This window comes from Gekko japonicus, unplaced genomic scaffold, assembly GCF_001447785.1.
Source record: "Gekko japonicus isolate JY-2015 unplaced genomic scaffold, Gekko_japonicus_V1.1 scaffold298, whole genome shotgun sequence".
In the NCBI taxonomy this organism is placed as follows: Eukaryota; Metazoa; Chordata; class Lepidosauria; order Squamata; family Gekkonidae; genus Gekko; species Gekko japonicus.
The window spans coordinates 1,112,171-1,129,347 of NW_015163615.1; the positions used below are offsets into that span (position 1 = coordinate 1,112,171).

A 17,177-nucleotide genomic window follows, 5' to 3' on the forward strand; every position below is an offset into this window, starting at 1 on the left:
TCTTTAATGCCCTAAATTCCTTGGGGCCAGGTTATTGAAAGGACAGCTTCCTCTCATACCAGCCATCTTAACATCTTCCTCACAAGCCCTGCTCTGAGCCTTCAGAGGGGAGGTGGGTGGTAACCACAGACAGGGCTTTTTCAACAGTGACACTCTGCTGTGAGGTATGTTAGGTTGAGTGCATGTGACTGCCCCAAGGACACCCAACAAACTTCCGTGACAGAGTGGGGATCTGAACCTGGGTCTCCCAGCTTCCCATCCAACAGTCTAACCAACTTCTACACCAGACTTCTTCCAAATAATAATATACTAAGTGTTGCAGGGCTCTGAAACAATGACTGCCATGCCAAACAGGCTGAAGCTGGTAGCTACCAATTATTTGCAAATATCTTTGTTTTAAAGTACCTTAGTTCACACATTTGTAATCAGCTTACTCCTTCTTTGTAAGAAAGCACAGTCCATTGCATTTAATACACAACACAGTTATCTGTTTATTTACCTGTCTTTATTTTTGTTTTTATTTATTCAACCTTTATCCTGCTCCTTTCCCTGCCAGATGGAGCTCAGAGCAGCTTGTTTTTTCATTGTGAAAAATCTAACCTGCATTGCTATAATCCAAAGACTTCAATGCACAAACATGAAAAGAAAACTTATTAGAAGTTTCTCATAGAAGCATAATTGCTATATCTTTCTTCAACATGAAGGAAAAAAGAAGGGTGGGGGCTTGGTACTGATTTTCAGTGGGTTCCAACAAACCTGAGGCTGCACAGAGCCAAGACAACTGGTATGAAGAATCAAAGTATCATTAATCATCATACATCTAATTATCTGAAGTTCTGAAACACAACATATAGTGCTATGTACCAAGTAATAACAAACAGCTGATGTAATGATCCATCTGGTTAGTTCTCTTTTGGTTTCCATTTGCTAACTGAAAGAATTACAAGGCAAGGGTGCGGGAAGCCATGAATGAGACACTAATTTAAGGGTAGAATGTCTTCACCAATGCCAGCTGTGGTAACCTTGCCAGAGACCAACCATATGTATTTTCCATCCCAGAGAATTATAGGGGAGATCCAACTAACCTCTACTTAAGAGTTGGGAAATAACAGCTGCAAGAGGAAGCATACACCCACTATAAGAACAAGTAGCACACAAGTTATTTCCCTTCCTCACTTTTTGCACTCCTGACTCTCAAGGTCCAACAGATCCTCCACTCTACCCCCCTCCCCGAACTGTTACCTGCGAAAAGCCCAGAATTATCAATCGGTCCCGGGAAGAGATTAGGCTCTCCAACGTGGTACAGGTCCCAACTATCAAAGCCCACATATTTCTTCCACTGCTTGAACCACCGGCTGTCAATCAGGAACCTGCAAGCAAGCAAACGAGGGAGGGGGGTGTTAACAAGACTACTAGAAGAGGGGGCGGGGCAACAGAGTGACTCAGCACCGACACTGAACGAGCCCCTACGGCACCGCGGTGTCCTAAGGCCCAGCCGAGAAGACCACGTGAGCAGCTCCCATTCTTCTCCTCTCCCTGCCCGCCCCCCCCTCCCATTTCTCAGCCCCATTCGAAGACGAACAGCAAGAAAAGCGCCTACAGAGCGCGCGGTCCGGCCTTCAACCGGATACACCAAAGGGCGACCTGTCGTGCTGTCTCCCCGAGCCCGCTCTCTGTACAACCACCGCTCCTGCTTTCTTCTCACCAGGCCTCCCCCGGCCTCAGAGCCGTCCCTAGAAGTGGCAAGAGCTCTCCCCGCTGCGTCCCAGCGTCCGGCCTCGGGGCGGCAGTGGCACCGACACCCTCTAGTCCCGTTTCGGCCGCCGCCATGACAGTTCGCGCGCCCGGCTGTCCCCAACCGTGGATATCCTTCCTCTCCCGGTGGCGCGCACAAGACTGCGCAGGCGCAGTGGCCGTTCGCCGCAGGCGTCGGCTGGGATACCCGGCTTACGGTTACAGCCAGTGCCAGGCGGAACAAAGGTGGTGGTGGTAGTGCCTTTGGTGGTGAACAGGATGGGCAGCCATTTAACTGGCTAAAACTCCTGTTCGGGTCGGAGGCCTGAGGATGGCACCTGTTCTCTCAAACTCCATGTTGATCTTTTAACTCGTCTCCTTAAAAAGGCGGCCTGGGAGACGAGAGGATGTCCTTGATTTTGTTGTTGTTCAGTCGCACAGTCGAGTCTGGCCTTTAATTGTGCCTTCGAGTGTGTGTGTGTAAAGAGCTGTCAAATCGTAGCCGGTTAATGGCAACCCCAGCAAGGGGCTTTCAAAGCAAGTGAGAAGCAGAGATGGCTTGCCATTGACTTCCTCTGCGGAGGCTTCCTTGGTGATCTCCCTTCTCCAAGTACTAACCCTCCTTAGCTTCCGAGATCTGATGAGATTGGCCTATACCATGTCGCCTTTCCTCCAGGTCTTCCAGGGGGACTCTGATGTGGCAAAATGCCACATCAGGGATTCACTTTTCTGCATAAAGGTAGCTGTGTTTTGTTTGGAGGGCTGTCACGTTTCTTCTTTTGACATCCTGTTCCTGTACCAAAATTAGAATTTTGGTCATCTAGTCCAACCTCCTACACAATGCAGGAAATTCACAAATCCCTCCCCCTCCACACCCACAGTAACTGCTGTTCCACGCCCAGAAGATGGCAAAAAACCTCCAGGATTGCTTCCTGACTCTAAAGTGGCAATCGGCATTTCCCTGGGCATGTAAAAAGTGTAAGACAGAACCTCTGTCCCTGATTGTGTTTGCCCAGGTCAATTTGAGAAAACACACAAAAGCAGTCCTGTAGAGTTGGAAACAAAAAAAAAAATTATTAATTAATAAGGATGAATACAGATTCAAGGGTTTTGGAACCTTGAATACCCAACAAATTCTTCAAGTGTTACAGTGGGTGAAATACCATTTTATACTTCACATTACATCTCTCCTTATATATAATTGAACAGTGGGTGCCAAAGTTCTAATTCTAAAATGCACTCCCTTAGTGTATGGCTGATGGCACTGCTCCTCAGCATATATCGTTAACTCACATTAGAAACATGCGCAGTTGTAGCTGGCCAGAACAAGCAAGGTCATGGGTAGCATAACTGTGTATCAGCATTTCAGCCTTCTTCCCAGCATGGATTCAAACAACAGTCACAAATGAACCAAAGTTAATACCTGAATACATTCATGATGTCAGAATCATATGCATTATGGAAGTGTTAAGCACACCTACCAAGTCAAACCTGTTAGGCAGTGCCAGAGTACAAAGTGGTTCATAAAATGCGTACAACAGATCCCCCATTTTGTTTTTGGTGAAGTGAAGATTTATAGTTCACTGACACCAACCGTAGCTCATTTTATCTCTTTATTAATTCCGACAAGCATTAGCAATTAAAATATGTAACAGAGAACAGGCTTTTGCTTAAATCCTAGACCAGAGGGTTCATGTGCTAGAAGAGCTGTGTAAAACAACACTTTGTTAAAAACAGCACTTTCAATTCATCTTGCAAATCTTCTGGGACACTGGGCGCCCCGACGTCATCTGATGTTGCCTCTTTGTTTCTTTTACTTCCATTGCAGTTCAGTGCAGTAATACTAACAGCAGTATCAAAGATTAGCAGTACTGGAACATGAGCACAGAGGCAACCCTTCCTGCCTTCCTTCTCATGATCTGCCTAAGTTTACATGCCCCAAGGCACCTTGGTGAAACAAATAGAGTCTATAGTCCCACTAGTACTTAAGCCCAGAGTTATTATTTTTTAACATGTGTGTGCCTGAATCTAAGGGCATGGAATATAAACTTTGCCCAGCCAGAGTTACACTTCTATCATTGCCAGCCAAAAGATAGGGCATATCAGGGGTCATTTGGGGGGGGGACGCGGGGGGGCGGCGGGGCTTCATCATGTGCCCCACCCCCCTGCACCTCACCCGGGGGAACTGCGTTCCCCCCCCCCAAAATGACCTCTGGAAATATCATGTTAGTGCTGCACTGTGTGTATCTTCTCAGCACTGATGTCTGGCCTCTTTGACCACCGGGAAATACTGGTCACCACAGTGCTATCCTAAGCAGTGTTACATCCTTCTAAGCCCACTGAAGTCAATGGACTTAGAACGGCATAGCTCTGCTTAGCATGACACTGCAGAGGCCGGGGAAGGCACGGGGAGGCATTTAAATGCCTCCTCGATCCTTCCAGCCCCCCCTGGCCCGCCCACCTTGGAGTCACCGGGGGGGGGGTGTCGCACCCCAAGCCTTCCCTCTGTAGCCATTTATGCAGAGGTTTTGGCTCTAGTGGGTAGGGTTGCCAAATGTAATTTACTCACCGGCGGGGGGAGCATCTTCTCACTCCGGGAGCTGGCTGGGGATGTGTGCGCGCCTGCCGCCGGAACGTCACCGGAAGTGACGCACGACGTAGCACGTTGGGGACGTGGCCAAGATCATCGGGGGAAAACCATATGGTTTCCCCCCCGACGATCTGGGCCACGCCCCCAACATGCCCTATGTTGTGCGTCACCTCTGGTGACGCCACTTCGGGGGGCGGGGTTCCCCCCAGGGCCCGATTCCGTCGCATTGGAAATCGGGCCTCCAAAGCGGGGGATTCCCCACCCCCCGGGCCCATTTGGCAACCCTACTGATGGCACTGGTATTTCTGGCCACCGTGTGATACAAAGTGTTGGACTGGATGGGCCTTTGGCCTGATCCAACATTGGCATCTCTTATGTTCTTATGAGCTAAAGTTTCAGTTACTGCTCAGCTACAAGGGCAGAGTCTCAGGGGGCGGCTAGTACTCTCACAGAGATCTGACAATTCTGTGAGTGGTAAAGCATTTATTCTAGCCAGGAAGAATAGTTGATGAAAAAGTGGAACCATTAAAGAGGTAAAATAATGTGGCAAAACAGGAAGAAGAGGGGCTGAAAGGCCCCCCCAAAATAGAGGAACATATCTTGGCATCTAGATTAATAGTGTCCTGATCTAATCTCTTCAGAAAATTGAGAGACCTCTTTCTAATTTCTGGTACATCCATGGGTGACTGGCGCTTATTAAACCCTCGACTGAGCAGCTTGTCTTCCATTAATTTATCTCAAAATAAATTTTTGGGGGTCAAACTGGGTCCAAATTTTATTGCAGCTGCCCAGGCCATAAGAGAAATTTGACTGCAGCCTGTTTCCAATAATAAATTAGAATTTGAGATACATTTCAGGAGCATGCAGAAGAGTGTGCAGGGAAGAACCCTGCACAGTCTCCAACCTACTTAAGGTTGCAGAGGTCCAAACAGGCACTCCATAGAGTAGGAAGGACAGAATTTTTGCATGGTAAACCTCCACTGCCATTGGAACTGGTTGACCTCCATAATGAAAAAAGAATATCAGAATAGCAGCTAACTGAAGTTTTGTTCCTTCCAGGACATGGTTAAGATGAGTAAACCAAGTGTTGGAAGCTGTAAAGTGGAACCCAAGGTAACAATACGAGTTCACTTGATCTATCAAGTGTCCATTGCTTATCCAAGACTGACTGACATTCATAGGAGTTCTTGCTTTCTGAAAGACCAAGATCTTTGATTTACTGTAGTTAATAACAAGCTGATTGTCCTGGCAATATTTTGCCATAGCTCAAAATAAACATTTCAACCCTACCCTCATACAGAATAGTGGTGCAATGTCATACGCATACAATAAAACCGGCAGGTGACGAGTATGCACTTTAGGAGAATGGAAGTTTCTATGTTGTAGCTTAAGAGGCAGGTCGTGTAGATATAAATTAAAAAGATCAGGGGCCAAAATATAGCCTTTTGCTACTGCGATTGGGTTGGAGTAATTTCCAGTAGCAGGACACTTTACCTTAACAAACAATGGTAGAGTACAGTGATTTAATCAGAAATAATAGTCTTGGTGCCATGTGCAGCTGTTCCAATTTGTTCCAGAGATTGGGGCGAGAGATCAAGTCAAATGTGGTGCACAGATCAATAAAAGCTCTATACAGCTTCCTTCTACAAGAGATGTATTTATCTGCCAAGAAAGAAAGGGTATAGGCATGATGAAGCATAGAGGAACCTTCCTGGAAACCCATTTGTTATGTTCCTATTACAGAGGAATTTGTCATACTCTCACACAGTCTAGATTTGAGCTGGGCAGCATATAATTTTCCAGGAATTGAAAGTAAACTGATGGGACAATAATTTGTTGGTGAATCAAACAATCCCCTTTTGTGAACGGGAGCAATTATAGCCTGTTGCCATATATCTGGGATTTTGCCAGAATTATCAATGGCAGTGAATACAACAGCTAAAATTGGAGCCCACCAAATAGTGTTTAACTTGAAAAGCTCAGCAGGGGCCCAATCAGGGCCAGGTGATTTCCCAGCTTTTAGTTTTCCCAGTAAGGTGAAGATTTCTTTGGTAGTAACAGGACCACAGTTTCCCAAATGGATGGGATTTGTATTCAGAGAAGAGCCTTCTGGCAAGGAGATGGAATTGTTAAAAACAGTTCTAAAGTAATTCTCCCAGTTTGTAAAGGTAACTGAACAAGTAGAGGGAGAATGTCTTCTACTCCTGTGGTTTACCAGATGCCAGAATGTGCATGTATCCCACACAGAGGAGGCTTGAAGTAATTTCAACCAATAACATTTCCTTTTTTTAGTTGTTTTTTTAATATATATTTTTCTTTCCAAATTCTCCAACAAACAAAGCTGAAAGTCCTTTTTCTTTAACTGGCTATACTAGAAAGTTGACATTTGGCCTGTAAATACTGCAGAAGAGTGAGATGGGAATTTATTCTGTGAAAACTGGATTATCTTTTGAAAATCGTAGACCCAGAAAAAGAAGAGAGAAAAGATTGATTCAGGGACCAGGATTCCAGTCCTTGAAAGATCTCTAGAGTAGTACCAATACGTGCATTTAAATCCTCACCTAGGATAACTGGAACATTAGGGCACAGCAATTCAGCAGTGAGAATTCAGCAGTGAAAAAAGCTTACTGTCTTTCGGGTTATGATGAAGCATTTATTATCAACAACTGCCAGATGTCGACAGAGATCAAAGAAGCTGGAGCAAACAATGGAGTCTACAATCATAGGTTTCATGCAGGTAATGACACTCTCTCGAAATAGGCTAACCTCCTCCCTCTTTAATTTTCCCTTATTGTTTATGGTGTTAGCTTTAACTGACAGGGATTGATAGCTGGAAAGGCTGATTTTGGCTGCCAACCAAGTTTCCTGAAGAAGTATTCAAAAAACATAAGACCTCCTTGTTGGCAATCCTTGGTGTCCATCCAGCTACATTCCATGAAAGAAGACACGGTGATGGTTTACTATCTAATCCTGTTCATACCTGAATCAAAGATGGCTACATTAGGTCTAGTTGCCTGAATAAGATCAAAATCAGGGCATGCCGATAACAGAGGAGGGGGGTGTACCTCTGTTTTGGTTGTACTAAAGTTTCCTGTCTGGTTAATTTCTATAAGATTGTTAGGTTTGTTAAAAGTATAGACTCCTACACCTTCCCCTAGAGTCAGGTTCTTCCTAGGTTTGATGATCTCTAATGGTTTAGAGCTAGGATCTAATATGGGGGGTATCCACCAAAGAATATTCAACTGAGTTGACCAGTTTAATATGGAAGGAGTCCAGTTTGCTACTCAAAAGAGTTCAAGCAAGCAACCATGTAATCTTGATAAGCTGCTGGCAATGCATAATAGGATTCAAGCAAGTCTTCAAAGGAATTGTTGCAGATGGAAGTCTTCTCTTTTGGTGAAACGCTCAAGTCAATAAAAGGCAGGGTATTATTAGGTTCTCGATTAGCCCTTGGTTGTGCTAATAATACTAGGAGGTTGTGCTAATTTAATTAAAGGTAAAACAATAGGATTCCTAAATATTTTCTGCGTATAAATTTGGTTCTATAAGAATTTCCCTCTCCTTCTCCAAATTAAAGACGAAACTCTAGAAAAATGAAGAACTAACATAAATCTAATTGAATGGTGAGAGGTAGCAAGAATCAGAAATGATTTCAAATCAGTTCTCTTTGATGGACATCCAAGCAAAACAAATGGTTTAAAATTAACCATCTGCTATTCCACCTTGGCAGTCTACCATTTTTTGGAAATACAGTCAGCATTATTTGGTCAGGGTTGTTCACCAAGAATAGGGGCAAGCTTTGTTCAACTAAGGACTTGTTTTTCAAATAATTTCCCTAACTTTCTGCCTCTCCCTTGTTTGGTTTCAGGAGCTTTGGTCTGAGGACAGGGTTCAGGAGCGTTGCAAATACAAACTACTTTATTATATAAAAAAATTAGATTAGCTAATTTGCCAGCAACTAGATCTAATTTCTCATATATCTTCTTTAATGTCTGTTTGGCTAAAATTTGAAAGTAAGAGGGGGCAGAGTCTTCTGGGGTTTGCAAGGTCTCATCTCCTGTTTCAGTGGGGACTGCAAAATTGCCATTAACTTATTCAAACAACTGAGAAGGGGAAGGAGGAACATCATTCTCAAGAATTTCAAAATAGGGGTTTTTTTTGTCCTAGAAACATCAGGAAGGAACAATTCATCCAATTTCCTTTGCTTACAGAATACCAGCACGGGGAGAATCAATCATTGCCCTCTATCAACCCATAACTTCCAGTTTAGTTGCAACTAATCATTACAGTTCAATTAATTAACTTAAAATAACTATTAAGATAATAGTACTAAAATAGTAAAATAAATGGAACTACCTGCCTGCTATGCAGGGAGGGTGGGATACAAATCCAATAAAATAAAAATAAAATAAATAAAATAAAAATTAAATAGGGCTAACAGAAATATATATCTAATATACTACTTGCACTCACAACAGGTGAGCCACCCAGTGGCTCAGCAGTTCCTCCAAAAACCCATAGAAAGTTAAAACATGGGTCTATTCTGCATTTAGCATTTGCTCAGCTGTTTTACCAAACCCACGTTGGAACAGAAATTCCCCTCTACATTGCACGCCACTTTCACTTTCATTTGATTGTCAGATTTTATGAATGCCTCCACACTGCATGCCGGTTTCACATTGGCCTGGGGTATTTGAATGCGGTTTTGAGCCACATCTTTTTCTGTTCCAGTGTGGGTTTGGTAAAACAATGGAGTGAATGCTAGATGCAGAATGGGTCACGGACACACACGCTCACAGAACAAAACAAAGGACCATGAACAAGACCTAAATTAATCACCCACCTCACACTAAATTAGAAGAAACGTAGAGAGGACAGAGAAATAAAAGGGAGTGGAAGTAATAGTGGAAGTAATTTTGGCAGAAGCATGCCTTCCACTCCCTCGTGTAGATAACACAGAAGGAGCTGGGGGTAAAGAAGTCAAAGAGAAGGGAGGTAAGAGAGTGATTAAAAGAGCAAAAACAAAGGGAGAAAGACAAAAAGCAGAGTGAATAAAATATGATAAAGAATAAAACCCCAGCAACGGAGCACAGCCCTTGCACATCATGCAGCCCACACACACAACCCTAGCACTTGATTAAAAATTAATCTATTAAAGTTTTAAAAATTCTAAAAATCTAAAACCCTAAAATTGTTTGATAATTTCATTCATTCATGAGTTACATAAGGGAAGGGTAAATGAATAAGGGTAGATTGATCCTTCTATTTGACTCCAGTTTTTTTAGAAAACAAAAAGGCCTATAAAACCTAAAAAAAAGCCTAAATTACACAGAAAAAGTTAGATAACAGAATAATATATATAAATGTAATATAAATAAATAATTGGGTAATATCCTAACCAACGGTAACATATAAACGTAAAACATAAAACTCAAAATAAACTAAAATAAACATTTAACTAAATATATAGCCATACACCCAGATCTCAAACCTCTACTTTTACTAATTCAAACACACATTAATAGAGGGGAAGGGGAAGGAAAAACCTTCAAGCTGCTGCAGACACACCCAAACAAGGGAGGAAGAGGAGACTACAGTACTGAGTTGGGGGGGGGGAAGAAGACAAACTGAAAACTTAATTTAGCTAAGACTAAGATAAAATAGGGCTAAGATAAACAGAAAGCAGAAAGCTAAAAGAAAATAGAACTTTGCTAGGATGGAGCATAGCCTCCTGGCATCCTGTAGTATCACATCCCTCTTACAACTCATTTCTCCTGTAGGCCCCTTCCTGGATACATAGAAAACATGAACTACATTGCTTGTCTGTTCTGTATGGAAAGCTGTAGCAGTGCCACTGAACATAATGTGTTCCACAATATGCTTTGCATGGTGGAAAGTGCCATCAAGTCGCAGACAACTTAGAGACCCTGTAAGGTTTTCAAAGAAAGATATTCAAAGGTGTTTTGCCATTGCCTGCCTCTGCAGTATAAATCTGGACTTTCCTGGTGGTTTCCCATTCAAGAATGAACCAGAGTGGACCCTGTTTAGCTTCTGTGATCCAACAAAATTGGGCTAGCCTGGATTATCCAGGTCAGGGCAGTATAAACTTTGGTCTGGAAAGTGCCATCAAGTCACACCCAACTGGGGGAGTGTGGTGGCACTTGCAGAAAATGGCCGCCTAAAACTTTCGCTCTGTAGGCTCTCTCCCCCTTCACGATCGCTGTGGTGACCATCGAATCATTTTTGTCATGCCTGCCCCTGCTGATGTCAACTGTGGTGACCATCGAATCATTTTCTATATTCAGTCTATGGGGAAAGACGGCCAATTGGCTCCTCAACACGAAGCTTCAAAAATTTCAAAGGTACAGTCGAAACTAAACTTGAAAACGGGCCCCTTTATAACAGGGCAGCATTGCTCAATCCCAGCCAAAATGGCGCCGACTATACCGGGAGCGGATAAAAATACCGCCCCAGTCACGTCAGTGGACTTATCGGTAGCCTTAAATAAAATGAAGAAGATGATACTTAATAATATACCAACTATGTTAAAACCAATGTATGACCAATTGGAGTCCATGCAGAAAAATATTTTTGAAACTAGAGGTATTGCGGAAAGTGCTATGAACAATAGTTTAGCGAATCAAAATGCAATACAAGAGATCCATCATAGAGAGGATGTTCTGGCGGAACAGGCACTGAAACTTGATCTCTCCCTGAGGCAAAATAATTTGAAACTAAGTGGTCTGGAGGAGAAAGCGGAGAGTTCTGAAAGTCTCCCTAATTTTCTATCTAGATGGCTTTCACATGAACTACAGCTAGAAGGAGATGTCCTGCCGGTGGTGATGTCAGGCTTGGTGTCACGATTGCGCTGGCAGGCCAGGCAGGGCACAGAAGTCCGAAACCCAGTCCGAGGTCCAGGTACCAGAGAAGACAGAGTAAAGTGAGCAAAGTGCAAAACACCAAGTCAAAACGTAGCCTAGGGTTACCGGAGGTTGTATCAAAAAGTTCAGAAGCCGAAAGCCATTCGTCAGAAGTCAGGGTACACAGTCCGTAGTTGGGGAGCCGGAGAGAGACGACGTCACACAAACCAGAGTCAGGAGCCAGGAAGTCAGTACAAAACCCAGGAGACAGGAATGCAGGATCCGGGATGCAGCAAGTCGTCCAAGAGACCAGTTGCCAACACGAATTGTGGATCTGAGAGAGCCGCCTAAAGAGCCCGTTCCGCTTGTTAGCCAATTACCGGCCGCTAACAGGGTCCTGGCTCTGGTCAGTACTCTGGGCTTAGAGTACGTCGACCTCACATGCGTGCCTCCTTACGCCAGGTTGCCATGTCCCGTTGCCTCTGCTCTCGTAAACGAGCCACTGGTGGAGGTGAATCAGGAGGTGTGGTGCTTGTGCTTGGCTCTGCCGGCGCGGCTTCAGGTGCAAACTCTCCTGTTGACTGGTGCTCATCCTCCTCAGGACTTAGGTCCGGCGATTCAAGGGGTACAGGGAACTCAACCTCGGAAGTTGAGGGTGCAGAATCCCCTGGGTCAGGGTCTATGGGGTTGAGCTGCACGGTGGACATGACACTTGTATCTTTAAATATGCTCAAAAATAGATCTTCAAGAGACATACTAATGACTGTGCTAGATTTAAGACTTAAACAGCAGATTCTACAGAAGGCAAGACAACGTGGCCATCTACTTTACAAAGGGGGAAAAGTTGAGGTCTATCCGGATCTTCCCTAAGAGGTTCTGGAGAAAAGGTGGGAATTAAAGCCCATAACAACACACCTCTTGGAAGTTAATCGCTAGTACAAATGCGTTTCACCTTTTATTCTACAACTCAATCACTTCAGGAAAACGTATCGCATTACCTCTTTGGAAGAAGGAACATCACTGCTTCGTTTGCTAAATCTTGAAGTGCCTATGGAAGTTGCCCTGAAATCTCAAAAACAGAAGTTTTTGAAGCACTCCAAAAACAACTTAAAGAAACTAATACAAAAACAGAGGTTTTTAAATCTCTTGTCCCATAAAGTAAAAACTCAAATAACCTCTAATAAGATCTCCACCATCAGAAACTCGCAGGGAGAAATCCTTAATAAAACAGATTCCATTTCTGAAGTTTTTAAAAGTTGCTACAAAAAATTGTATTCATCCTCTTTGTCTAACCAAGTGTAGATGAAAACTTTTTTGCAAGACCAATATATGCTCCCTACTTTAAAAGAGAACCATAAATCACTATTAGAAAAACCCTTTTCTTGGAGATGATTAAGTCTCTTAAAAATTCAAAATCACCTGGTCCAGACGGTTTCCCGTCAGATTTTTATAAAAGCTTTGCAATGTCGTTAGTGGGCCCTCTGACAGCAGCCTAAAACGATGTATTAGAATCTGGTCAGTTACCCTCGTCCTGGCAAGAAGCACAAATGGTAGTGATCCCCAAAAAAGGTAGAGATCCCTTAGTGCCTGAGTCTTACGGACCTATTTCCCTTTTGAATCAAGATTTAAAGATTCTAACTGCAGCACTGGCAAAATGGATTAATACTTTTATATCTGAATGTATCAACCCTGACCAAATGGGCTTCATCCTGGGCAGGGATCTAGCTAACAATACTGTCAAAACTCTGACTCTTCTTTGCCATTGCCAAAAATCTAAATAACCTTTGTTTTTTTATCCCTGGACGTTGAAAAGGCATTCGACTCAGTGGAGTTTTCTTATCTTTTTTCAATATTAGAAAGGATGGGTTTTTGACAGAGATTTATCTCTACTATTAAGACGCTGCATGCTTCTCCGACAACTAAAATTAAAATCAATAGTTCTTGCACTAAACCTCTTTTGCTACTTCAGGGCACCTGCCAGAGCTGCCCATTATCGCCTTTATTGTTTGCGTTGGCTGTAGAACCACTTGCCAATGCCATTAGATCCCATCCTGGCATTTCTGGGATTAAACTTTACTCAATGGAATATAAATTGTCCCTATTCGCAGATGACATGTTGCTATATATTACTGATCCCATTAAGTAATCTTTTAGAACTTTTTGGCTCATTTTCTGGTCTGCGAATTAATGATAATAAATCACAGTTATTACCAATACACCTTTCAGGTGAAGTCACGGACCACATAAAGAAGTCATTTAAATTTCATTGGATTTTTCCTTCTCTATTATATCTGGGCATTAAGATTCCTCTTGATCAATCTGAGCTGTTGACAATCAACCATCAGACCATGCACACTGAGCTAACCAAAACCTTATTTAAATGGAGTAAATTAAATCTAAATTGGATCAAGAAATTTAACCTATTAAAAGCCTTCATATTGCCCAAATGTATTTTCCTATTTAGAACAATTCCACTCAATATTCCACCTTCTTTAATGAAACATTGGCAAACTACTTTGTTCAACTTTTTATGGGATTAGAAACGACCCAGAATAAGTTTTAATGTCTTACGAAGACCCAGTTTGCTTGGTGGGTTTGCTTTGCCAGATTTGTCAGTATATAATCAGGCCATATTGCTGTCCAATATAATTAAAATGTTACGTTCTTCTACGCAACCTTTGTGGGTGAGTATCTGTAATGATTTGATTTACCCAAATTTGTAGGAAGATATGATCTGGGTTCCTGAGCACTCTTCCAAACAAACTGTTGACTCCATAGACTTAATATATTCATCTATTCAATGCTGGAAACGTAATACTAAACACTTATTACCTAAGATATCAAGATATTTTACATTCCTGAATCAAAAATGGTTCTTGCCTGGATCTGATCTAAATTTGGTAAAATTGTGGAGAAGTAAGAAAATGTCTCGCATTCTGGATATTGTTACAAAACAAGGCATTTGAAACAAAATTGAACTTGAACAAAAATTAGGTAATCCCATACCTTGGGTTTTTTACTTGCAGTTAGGTCACTTGATTAATTACCTTAATGTAACTACTCTGTTATCTAAACCTCAGACTGACCTGGAATTTTTAATACATGTTTTTGATAGCCAAATAGGGGTCTTATCTCGAAGCTTTACTCTCTATTGCTCAAAAACTCATGTGATAAATCCTTGCTTTACCAATCTGCTTGGCAGAGATTGCGCAGAATCTCTCACTAATGAGTTATGGAATAGCTTTTGGAATTCTACTACGTAGTTTTACTTCCAAAACCATGGCAGTACATTTTCAAAATTTGAAAGTTATGACTTGATGGTACGCTACGCCATGTAAACTCTCTCATATCTCGACTGAGAGATCCCCATACTGTTGGAAAGGATGCCGCCAAATGGGAGATTTTGCCCACTGTTGGTGGCAATGCGATAAAATTAAGCATATTTGGATGGAAGAGTTAGGTATAATTCAGAAAGTGACCTCTGTATGAGTCCCCTTTGCACTGGAGACTTTATTCTTAAATGCTTGGCTTCAGGAGTTAGCTTCTAGACCACACAAAAGTACTATTGAAGTCATGTTGGATGCTACTAAAACAGTGATTGCATCTTATTGGAAGGATGCTAAGGCACCAAATGTGGAGGTATGGTTTTGGAAATTATGGAACCATTATCTTACGGATGCAGTCACAGACAAACTGAACCATATGTCTCAATACCAAACCAATCTAGATTTACTGGAAAGTGGTTTCCAGTTCTGGAATACTTATCTCAACAGCAATTTATCTCTTCTGAATGGTCTCAATTGCGCAAATGGCTCTGATGTTTCGGTTTTTGTTATACAGGTACAACTCATAATAATGCCTTTCTTGATTACATACGTTGTGTGTTTTACATGCTATATTTATTTCACTATGGGACACTATTGTCTATTGATAAGTTGGAGTGTTTGCAGTGATCTTTAGAAGTTATAGTACTAGATATGTACTTATATTGTTTTTCACGTGCACCATGTTGTTATTGATTGCGTAATTTGTTCTATTAATTATGAAAAAAATGTGTTGCATGTATGTACTTGGAAAAACTAATAAAACGTTAAATAAATAAAAAGTCACACCCAATTTATGTCAACCCCTGTAGGATTTTCAAGGCAAGAGGCGTTCAGAGGTGGTTTGCTGTTGCCTGCCTCTGTGTAGCAATCCTGGGTTTCCTTGGTGGTCTCCCGCCCAAATACTAACTAGGGCCAATTTTGCTTAGTATCTGAGATCTGATGTCAGCAGGCTAGCCTGGGACCATCCAGGTCAGGGCAGTATAAGCTTTAGTACTTAAGAAATCTTGTTAATCACTAAAGTGCCATAGGCTCCTGCTTTATTTTATTGCTTGTCAGGTATGAAAATGGTTACATTGAAGTTTACAGAATCTGTTCTTGGAGTCTAGAACAGCAGCTCTACTTGTCTGTTTCAATAAAAACAAAGGAGCATCTTGTGGCACTTTAAAGATGATTATGTCACAAACTTTCATGAGCCAGAGCCCACTTTCTCACATGGATGAAGTGAGCTCTAGCCCACAAAAACATACGATAATAATCCTATTAGTCTTTAAAATAACACAAGGCTATTTATTCAAACTGGTTTTGTCTTTCATCCAGATCAAAACAAATTAAATTCAGTACCAAAATAAGTTTGAAAACTTTGTGAATCACCATCAGCAGCCCCCTCCCCCAGTTCACTATATTCAACTCTCAACATATTCCTGCCTCTCTCTTACTATGTTCATTTAACCCTTGCCCCAGAACTTTAATGCCCCCCCCAACTATACTTGTGTGCTTAGGATTCCAGCTTTTCTGCATTTTTGTCTTGTTTCTAACAGCTTCCGCATTCCATTTCCTTTCACATGGTGTTCAGTCTCAGCCACTGTGTTTTGTAATGTGGGCATGGAAGCATTTGTTTAAAAAATGCTGTAAAAAATTCAAGACGGGTAGCCATGTTAAGTCTGTCTGTAGAAGTAGAAAAGAGAGTCCAGTAGCAGTTTAAAGACTAACAAAATATGTGGCAGGGGATGAGCTTTCTTAAGTCATTGAAGAAGTGAGCAGTGATTCATACCCCGCCACATATATTTTTAGTCTTTAAGCTTCTACTGAACTCTTGCTCCTTTGTACTGTAAAAAAGTGCAATTTATTCATTAAAAGATGGGAATGCAATAGATTATATATGATAGTATGACATTTTCTGCAGTCTGTACAGCTCCTGTTGATGGTGGAAGAACTTGAAGAAGTGAGCAGTGATTCATCCCCCGCCACATATATTTTTAGTCTTTAAGCTTCTACTGAACTCTTGCTCCTTTGTACTGTAAAAAAGTGCAATTTATTCATTAAAAGATGGGAATGCAATAGATTATATATGATAGTATGACATTTTCTGCAGTCTGTACAGCTCCTGTTGATGGTGGAAGAAGAAGAGGAGGAGATTGGATTTATACCCCGCCCTTCACTTGGAGTCTCAGAGTGGTTTACAAACTCCTTTCCCTTCCCCTCCCCACAACAGACACCCTGTGAGGTGGGTGGGACTGAGAGAACTCTGACACAAACTGCTCTTTCAGGTACAGCTGTGCCAGAGCTTGTGACTGACCCAAGGTCACATCAGCAGCTGCAAGTGGAGGAGTGGGGAATCAAACCCGGTTCTCCCAGATTACAGTCCGCACACTTAACCACTACACCAAACTGGCTCTCATAAGAACATAAGGTCATAAGAACATAAGAGAAGCCAATGTTGGATCAGGCCAGTGGCCCATCTAGTTCAACACTCTGTCACACAGTGGCCAAAAATACCAGGTGCCATCAGGAGGTCCAGCAGTGTGGCCAGGACACTAGAAGCCCTCCCACTGTTACCCCCCCAAGCACCAAGAATACAGAGCATCACTTGCCCCAGCCTGAGAGTTCCTATCTATACCTTGTGGCTAATAGCCACTGATGGACCTCTGCTCCTTATGCTTATCTAAT

At 42.3% G+C, this 17,177-nt stretch overlaps 1 protein-coding gene across 1 annotated transcript in view; it reads right to left on the reverse strand.

Annotated features, from left to right (window-relative positions):
* USP4 (ubiquitin specific peptidase 4 (proto-oncogene)) overlaps positions 1-1,868 on the reverse strand; it is a 60,196-nt gene extending 58,328 nt beyond the window's left edge. The window contains exons 1-2 of the mRNA XM_015407415.1: positions 1,706-1,868; positions 1,243-1,370 (exon numbers count right to left, since the gene is read on the reverse strand). Of these exons, the coding sequence (XP_015262901.1) occupies positions 1,243-1,370; positions 1,706-1,830 (253 nt within the window). The 5' untranslated portion in view covers positions 1,831-1,868. The remainder of the gene's footprint in view (positions 1-1,242; positions 1,371-1,705) is intronic.
* Positions 1,869-17,177: the final 15,309 nt, after the last annotated feature.